Below are 9,950 nucleotides of genomic sequence, written 5' to 3'. Positions count from 1 at the left end.
TAATTTGGTGTCACTATCTTTTAAAATTGATTCTCATTAAATGAAGTTTTAAATGACTTGATACAATCCTCATATCTCCTAAAACACAATCATGACCACAAAATAGACAATTCATTTCCTTTAACCCACTTGACCAAATTCATGGAGTTGTTAGCCCCTTCCAACTTCAAACATTTAATACTTCCCAAAATCAAGGGTTATGAGCTACCGGCTTACACATAAGTTTGGAAGATTACAATATATTTAATAAAGTTACGCGTTGCCCTTGGCAATAGATTTAGACAAAGTTAAATAGTGGGGGGAAAAGCTAAAGTAACATGACAATTAAAGATTTACTGTGTTTTTGATGTTTTCTAGACTTTGGAAAATTTTTAAAGGTCAAGTAATAAGACCACGTTGCTTCTCCTTTATTTCTTTCTCACTCTCTCTTTTTCTCTCTCTTTTTCTTTTTTTGAAGCATAAAAGATGACTCATGGAATTGCTTATGGTCATGGACTCTTTTTTTTTTTTTGGCTGAAATGAAAACCTTTAGTTGTTTATGGACTATTGTTAGTATAGTATGTGTCATATCTGTTAACATTCATTTTACATATCCTTGACTGAACTAAAATCAAGGGCAATCAACATTGTCCTTGTTCTTAGGCTCCATCATCAAGGATCCTTTGTTCCCCTTGGGTCAACTAGCTTAAGCCAAATTCTCGCAACAACAGAAACAAAAAGCCCTAGCTTAAGCCCCTATATATACTACTCATCTTCTGTATATTTAGAAAGAATTACAATATATGGATATTTACACAATTTATATTCTCTTTTCTTCCTTGCTATCTTTATATATAACATAGTATCAGAACCATGTCTTGTTGACTCTAATACCCAGCTCATCATTGTGCATCACTACACATTGCCTCTCTATAACAACAAACCTTTTGTCTAGTAAGAAGGTATCTTATGCGTCAGGTGCATACAAGAGTTTTGCCTGTTATACTTATATTTGCTTGTTAAATATTATGTGAACAACTGGTTTGAATGAAATCCATTTCAAATTTTTAGGTTTCATCATCAATGAGTACAATTTTACTAAAAGAAAAAAAAAAAACGTTAGACATGTGGCTTTCTTCGAAATCCCTATGTTAAGCAAACAGTCATGTCACAAGGTTTTAGAGGAGAACCGTACAACATACCTATTTCTAACTGTATGGAGCCATCATCGTGTATAGGATAGCAGTGAATGGCGCTTAGGCTGAATAGAGACCACCACTCCCTGTTCTAAGAACCAAACACGCCTAATGTCTTTAGTATAGCATCTTTGGACAACCATTGCCTTCTTGTCTTCTACGCCCAATGTCTTTAGTATAGCATCTTTAGTAGCATGAGTTAGCAGTACGAGCTAACAATTGGCCCACATGGCTGCATAGGATTGGTTCACTAATTTCCCATATCCTACTGCTAATTCAACATAAGTTTCTAAGAATTACACGTGATTAATGTGCTACGACTCTAACTAATTACTACTAATCAATTTCAACCTTGTAAATCACATGCAAGGACGTGGGTGAGAGAGCCAACACGCAAAAGCCAAATTAATTTGAACTAGAAGTTTTGATTGGCACTAATAAGGGAAAGGGAAAGTTCTGATTGGCGTTCTAGAAGTGCCAATTAGCACATTCCCTAAAACTAGTGTTTTCCTCTGTTTTACAGCTTTTCGTATTTTCCTAATAACATTTTGTAAATAATGTTACAAGGATATGCTTTGTGATTTTGTTATAGGAAAAATATGTTATGGTTTTATATTACTATCTTGTTCTTTAATTAGGATAAATGAGATTTTTCTCTCGTCTTTCTTCCCTAATTGCTTCTCTCTCTTTTTTTTTCTTTTCTTTTTTAGTTTTTCCCTCATAATGTAAAATTAAGAAGAAAAAAAAAAAACTGTTTTTGTGAAAGAAACTGTGAAAAAAAAAAAAAAAAAACCCTTATAAATGACATAATGTTGTAATATCACACCGTAACAATTCAAACATTTTTTTATTAGCCAAGTCACAAGGGTTTTATTTTATTAAAAGAAGTAGAAGAAGAAGTTCATAATTTTAGATAAATCTCATTTAAATTTATAGTTTCAAATAGTTTTTTTAAAATTATTATTATTATTATTATTCGATTCTTGGGACAAGAGTATTTGAATCTTAGATGTTTCCATTGAAAACATGAGAAGTTGCCAATCAATTAAGTCATTTAATCACATGATGTTTATGAGTCATGATAGCTAACCACAAGTCCTATGAATGAATGAAAGGACTCAAATAAAATTGCTATATAATGTCAAATCTAAAATTAATTTTGACATTTTAATAGATAAAATCAAAATGACTGCAAATTTAAAGGTTATAAATTGTAATTTAGTCAAAGTTATAAATAAGGTCATATGATACTCAAGGACAACCAAATGACACCTCTAGATATTATTTCATTATTGACCCAGTTTGGATAGCGCGTTTCTGCGCGGCGCGTTTCCAGTTTTGCGTTTCCTCTTTTTTTTTTTTTTTTTTTTGGCCGCACTTGCTGACTTTGGAGACAAAGTTTACTGTTCATGTACTGTTTTGCACTGTTCACGCACTGTTCATGCACTGTTCACGCAATATTTAATATTAAAAGTGGGTCCCACAATACTATTTACACATTTAAAAATTATTTTGCTACAGTGTTTTCAGCAACAATCAGTTTTCAGCAACTTTCAGCAACAATAAGTGCTATCCAAACGGACCCATTGTATGCACATTTTTTGCCATTTGTTTTAGGCACACTTACGAAATTATTATGTTTCTCTTCTTTGATCATAACAAATGGAGACGAGGGAATTTAAACCTATAATTTTTTTAATGAAAAAAATCGGGTCAGTCCACTAAACTACAAACCTGTTCACTTGCTACATTTCTCTTTAATGGGAGGCAATGTACAAGCAAGGCTTCAAAAAGATTATCCTCATTTTATTCACAAACATGATCTCATTATAGCACTTAAAATATTAGCATATATTTCGAATGGCTTCACCATTCTCACGCATACCAATTGTTCAATTAAATGTCTCATTATACTTGGGAGTCCTAAACTATGATACTAACTAGGAGTTAAGAGTGTGGGTTACAGTCTTAAGAAAAAAAAAAAAACTAGGAGTTAAGAGTGTTAGTTCCAGTTAACTCAATTGATAAAATTTCTAATAATTGAGTAAGAGATCTAGGATTCAATTCCCGCTTACACTAAAAAACTGATTAGTATCTTGATCTGATGATAGAGGTATTATTAAGAACAGATACAATAAGTTGAAACCCTCTTTTAAAATAAATAAATAAATAACTAGGAGTTAAGATTTAAGAAATACCTAACACTACCTAGAAATAGCACCTCCCGAAAAGTAAAACTTAAAACAGAAGATACTAAAAAGGTGAAAAAAAGGAATAGAAATAGTGATGGACCAGCCAACTTATCTTGAATATCGATGTGTGAACCATTTTTACTAACCGAATCATTTGCGTATTTCAAATGGCTTCACCATTCTTACGCATGTCAATTGTTCGATTAAATGTCTCGGTGTACTTGGGAGTTCCTATACTGTGATACTAATTAGGATACCTAGCAGGCTAGCACTACCTAGAAAAACTTTAAACAGAATCGAAGATACTAAAATGAGGGGAAAAAAAGGGAATAGTAATAGTGATGGACTAGCTAACTTATCCAGAATATCTATATATGAACCATTTTTATGAGCCAAAACCAATTCCACATGTATTATATTCTCTCCCCCAACTAATGAAAGTCACAGTTCAACCTGTGGGAACAAAGAGCTTGGCTTTGAAGATCACTCACCACCTTATGAATGACCCATCTATCACCATCCCCTTCATTTGCCGCTCCCCCATCTCTCATTCTCATTTCTCATCCCATTGATGCCGACCCATCACCACCATTCTTGTCACTTGTTGAGTCCAACTCCAACCCAATGTGCCGGCCCACCTCTCTTTTTTTTTAAGTCCCTACCTTACACCAATTCACAATCCAAAAAAGCTATCCACATGGATAACAGTCTATTAGTCTTTAAGAACTTTCCTAATCACTAGAATAAAATAATTTACATAAAAGAGAGAGTTTTTATGTTAGTGAAAAATAAATATAGAGACAGATTTATATGCTTGTGGACCCACTTTGGGAAGTGTATTATATAGTGTAGGCAGGAATCAAGATGAAAGGAAGATACAAAACTAGGCCTGATTCTTGTTTGGGATTTGCAACAAGCATTTTTTTTAATTACCTTTAAAATGAAGATTTGGTAGATTTGTCCTACATGGAAATGGGTGCTTCTAGCATTATAAAAATACATGAAAGTAGGTGATATCGTTGGACCAATTGACCCATTTTAAGAGACCATAATAACCCTTGAATTTGAATGAGAAAAAAAAAATCAGTAACTAATTAATATAAAAAGTTTTTTCTCTCTTTCTTCCAAATTTTTTAAAAAAACAATATCATATCCTTTATCTCATAAGTTCCTTGTTCAAGATGAATTGAAATTTGAGATTTTCACCTTCAATTTTGTCATAAATATAACTTATTTTACAACTTACTTCATGGTTTGTAATACTTGAGTACAATATTTTAAGAGCAAAATATTAAATTTTTAAATGAATTTTAATATTTAGTTGCATTGGTCAATAAAACTCAAATAATATTTTTTTTTTCTTTTTGAATAGATAGTGTTATCTTTTTAATTAAGGAACCTAATATCCCGCACTTAGGTTTTATCTTATTTAATAACTGATAGATATGATAATTTGTGAGTGGTAGACAATTATTTTCATATGAATCTATTACTAACACCAATTTATGTCACTCTAAACTTGCCATTTTAGTATGTTGTGAAATACTATTTTATTCTTTCGCCTTTTAAGACATATCGGAAGATTATAAGACCTATAAAACTATTTAAAAAAAAAACTTCGATTTTCAAGAATGGTGATCTCTAGTAAAATTGATTCACCATCTAGGATCTGCACCAATTTTGCTGCACACACTTCAAAAATATAATGATTAAATAATTTTCCTGATAATTTAAACAACAAAGATTAAGTACATTTCTCGAAGTTACCATTGATAAAATCAATGCTTGTGGTGTGACAATAAAGATTATAGATATCAATGGAGTCATCATTCAGACATTACTACATAGTGGCCACCTTAAAAATAAATAAATAAAATGTGGTGTGGGATCATTGTCCAAGAAAGATCACCTCATGGGTAATTGAGGGAACTAGTAGAGGGGTATTACAGTATTAAGGTCTAATATCAAGGCATGGAAAGAAATAGGGCGACCAAGCCAGTCTTAATGGGCCCCCCTTTAAGGCTAAGAGTATAGATTTATAGATATAAAAGCAAACAATAAGCATATTATGGACACAACTTTTCTTTTACCATTATTCACAAAACTTATTGTGATTTTTTTACATATAGATAGAATTTTAACATATTTAACGTTTACTTTATGATAATAATTATTTATCATCAAGTTAAATACTAATTAATTTTTGGTATAAATATATATAAGAGTCTCATAATTCTTATTCAACGATAATAAATTTTACTAATTGAACTAATTAGAAACAATATATAACTTACCATGACTAATACATAATAAAATAGATATTATATTTTCACAATTATTGATATTATTTATTGCAACTAATTTATATTAAAGTAATGTGAATATCGAGTCTGTCATAACTTATCAACTTATCAAAGTTATTAAAAATCGGGAAATTCTAACATTAGTGGCCAAAAGCAAAACAACAGGAGTCGTAGAATAAAGGTAATAGACAGGCCAACATGCGAGTGTGTCTATTATAATACCATCTCAGCCGTTGGACAGATAAGCTGTCGCTTTTGTCTCTTCCCACAAACAATGCTTCAAACTCTTTCACAGTCCCTCACCTTTTGTTAAATATAACCACAAACCATGACCTCCATTAGATACTACTCCTTCTCCTTCTTCTTCTTCTTGTTCAACCATTTCCATTATCTTCTTCAATAACTGTTTCTCTTATTCACCACTTTTAGTTTCATGATATGGGTTCTAAAATGAGAAGAAAGCAACAAGTGTGGTACGTGCCTCAACCATTGACACCCTTAATGGAATGGCCAGACCCAGAAATGCAAGAAGAAGGAAACAAAAAAGAGAGCTCTTGGGAAGTCATACGTGAATGGTTTAGAGCAACAAAAAACTCTCCCGGGGCCAGTTTTTCAAGCCCATTTGATGGTGCTATTCAACCCAAAAAGCAAGATTTGAGGCTTTTGCTTGGTGTTCTTGGTTGCCCTCTTGCTCCAATTCCCCTAGTCAATGACCCAATTGATCGTCTTCACATCAAAGACATTCCTATGGTATACATATATATACATGTTATATTCTTATTCCTACTGCTACTACTACTACTACTCAATTTTGTTGTTTGTAACGTTCTGAATTGTTGTTTAACAGGAAACTTCAATTGCAAATTATATCATACAACAATATCTAGCGGCCACGGGGTGTCTAAAGCAACAAAAGTGTGCAAAAACCATGTACGCAACAGGGACGGTGAAGATGATTTGTTGTGAGACAGAAGTTTCCTCTGGGAAGAATGTGAAAACTTTGGGAACAAGAAGTGGTGAAAATGGTTGCTTTGTTCTTTGGCAAATGTTGCCTGGCAAGTGGTCTCTGGATTTGGTTGTGGGTGGCAATCAAGTCATAGCTGGTAGTGATGGCAAAATTGTGTGGCGCCACACTTCTTGGCTAGGCACACACGCAGCAAAAGGCCCCCAACGCCCACTCCGTCGCATCATACAGGTACTAACCTTGGTTTATATTAAATATTACAGATTTAAAATTTTATTTTTCGCGAGATTCTGTATACTATTAGATTTGGAATCATTTTTATGTCATATACAATCAAATTTTCTCAAATGGGTAATAAAATATTCGGTATCTCAATTGTAATGAGATATGTATGCCAATTTTGGTGGATCAATGATGTTCTCCATATTGGCATTCGTCTACACCCTACTCATACCAAAAGTATTCTTAGTACAGTTGTAGTTAAACCAAAAAAGGGGTCAAAGTTAGGAAATTTTCATTTGGGTTGGGTCCAATAATCACGGTGCTCAAAATAAGACCAAACTTTTCTGTTTTAGAGAATCAAATAAGACCAAACTTCATTGTCTAAAATAATATTAGACATTAGTGTCCTTGGTAAGGATGAGTGTACGGTTATGTTTTATCCAAATCTTCTATTTTATAAGGATGAGTGTACAGTTATGTTTTATCCAAATTCTCTATTTTTACAAGTCTTACAAGTCTAGAATCAGCGGATAAAATGTCACTATATTTTTACAAGTTTAGAATCAGCCGATAAAATGTCATTATAGTTGCTAATGTCATTATAGTTGCTTTCAGATAGAAAAAATCCGACTCTCTTCTACTCATATTTTTTTCTCAAAAAAAATATAAAAGAAAAGAAGACAATGTTAGACACTACCATTAAATATTTTTGTGCACTTAGTAAATAAAGACTCATTAAAGCTCAAATAGGTCAAATAGGTAAAGTTCAATTTTGTTGTATAACAATATAAAATCCAATTCAATAAAATAAAATAGAATAGAGGTCCAAGACTCCAAGCAAACCCTAGGGTATTCAAAAATTCCTTTACCAGACAAGGATAGAGACCGAGGAACAAAGACGTAATCCCAAGAAATGGTATATTTTGGCTGACAATGATGGAGAAACTGTCCCTTGCTTTACCCTACATATTAAGGCTTTATTTTTATGAACACTGTCAGTCACTGAATTAGGTAGAGCACGTGATTATCTTTGTGATGTCATCTATGGTCATTTTACACAATACTATTTCTTCAACCTTGGGATTGCAGCTTACTGTTACTAAAGTGCATGTCTATTATCCTTTGCCTTTAACTTTTTCTTCTTTATTTCTTTCACTTTAGTGAATAATTCCACATTTATTGCATCATAGCCCCCTGCTTTTCTTGTCTTTTTTCCTTCATCTTTTTTTTCTTTGCTACTTATTCCCATATCACTCCCTACCTTTCTTTTTTTTATGGAGAAACAATATTTTTATTTTGAATAGCTCATAGAAATTAGAAACATCAATGAACAAATGGTACAACTTTTTTTCAAATGTACATACACCAAATTTTCAGAGCCAGCCTTTTTCTTTTCTTCTCTGCTTCCAACATGTTTTGGCTCTAGAAATGCTTGGATCATGCTTCAACAGTTCAACTAAACTTTTCTTTGAATTGTCTTATCATTTTTTTCTTTTTCTTTTTGGCATAGTAAGGATCATAAAATTAATAATTTAGAGATAATTTTATAAGTGAGTTTCAAAAAAAATTTAAATAAAGAAATAATAAAAACTCTGTGCCTTCTAACAAGTAAATTACTTTAAGATAACTTATATCATGGGGAAAAAAGAGGACAAAAACTATGTAAATTTAAAAAAGAAAAAAGAAAATGAAAGATGGATCTAAATTTATGAATAATCCAGAATCAAGTTTTGATTATATTACCATCTTAAATTAGCTAACATGCTATTGTTTATTTACTAAATTGTTTTGGTTATATCAATATGTTCAGGGCCTAGACCCAAAAACCACAGCCAGCTTATTTGCCAATGCCCAATGCCTGGGAGAGAAACGACTTGGGCATGATGACTGCTTTGTACTAAAAGTATGTGCAGACCGAGCAGCTGTGATGGAAAGAAATGATGGTTCAGCAGAGGTGATTAGGCATGTACTATATGGCTATTTTTGCCAAAAGAGTGGTCTCCTTGTATACTTGGAAGACTCCCACCTCACTAGGGTACAAACCCCAGAAAATGAAATTGTGTATTGGGAAACTACAATAGGAAGTAGCATTGGAGACTATAGAGATGTGGATGGTGTGTTAATTGCTCATCAAGGCAGGTCAATTGCCACAGTTTTCAGGTTTGGGGAGTCGTCACAACAACATACTAGGACTAGAATGGAAGAAGTTTGGACAATTGATGATGTTGTGTATAATGTACCAGGGCTCTCACTAGACTACTTCATCCCTCCAGCTGATATTGTGGACAACCTACACTCCCCATGATTCACTAACATTAGGATTTTTTCTTTTTTTTGCTTTTATGCTTTTTTTTTTCTTCTTCTTCTAATCACAATATTGGTGGGTTTATGGTGTAATTGTTTATTTAATGCTTTTAGTGTAGTATGTAGATGCTTCAAATGTCCAATCTTTTTAAGTTGAAATCAAATGACCAATTCAAGCATTGGGTGGAATAAGAGATTTGGTGTTTCTAAGGCAATGTTTTGAGAAAAATACTAGGGTAATATTTCATCTATTTTTTATGCATCCTTTTCACTATATCTTCTTGGGTTTGCTATGTGAAAGTAAGATCCAATCATGGAATTGGCAAGTCTCAATTGCACTAAGGAAACAGCCAATTGAATCTTAAAATATGGAATCCTTAATAAATGAACATATATAGGTAGAGGATTTATCATACATGGATAGAGGGAATTAAAAAATAAAAATAAAAATAAAAGATTTTACTCTCTGTTTATTGAAGTACAGGATAAAATTTAACCCAAAATGCTAATGTTACAACTCGTTATGGATAAATGTACTATTTCAAGGGAGTTGAAACTTCCTATAGCTGATGGTAAGGACGCAACTTTATTCCTTTAAAGAGTGGCAGCTCAGCTTCAATGGGTTAACTGAGACTTGACCTAACATGGTCTCTGCATCTACCTCTGTAGGATGTTGGACTTGGTAGTAGGGGAGTTAAACCTATGACCATACTCTAATACCAATTGTTAGGACCAAACTACCTACTATACGAAAAGCTATAGTTGATGGTAATGACACAACTTTATTCTC

The 9,950-nt window shown here is 32.7% G+C and overlaps 1 protein-coding gene across 1 annotated transcript; it reads left to right on the top strand.

Moving 5' to 3' along the window:
* Positions 1-5,925: 5,925 nt before the first annotated feature.
* LOC112007671 (uncharacterized) lies at positions 5,926-9,375 on the top strand. The gene is made up of 3 exons (XM_024040038.2): positions 5,926-6,420; positions 6,518-6,865; positions 8,667-9,375. The coding sequence occupies exons 1-3, from the start codon at positions 6,109-6,111 to the stop codon at positions 9,159-9,161; spliced, it is 1,155 nt and encodes a 384-aa protein (XP_023895806.2). The 5' UTR covers positions 5,926-6,108; the 3' UTR covers positions 9,162-9,375.
* Positions 9,376-9,950: the final 575 nt, after the last annotated feature.

Source organism: Quercus suber, unplaced genomic scaffold (genome assembly GCF_002906115.3).
Source record: "Quercus suber isolate HL8 unplaced genomic scaffold, Cork oak 2.0 scaffold_440, whole genome shotgun sequence".
Lineage (NCBI taxonomy): Eukaryota > Viridiplantae > Streptophyta > Magnoliopsida > Fagales > Fagaceae > Quercus > Quercus suber.
Note: the sequence above shows the minus strand (reverse complement) of the source record. Positions and strands in the feature narration are given on the sequence as shown.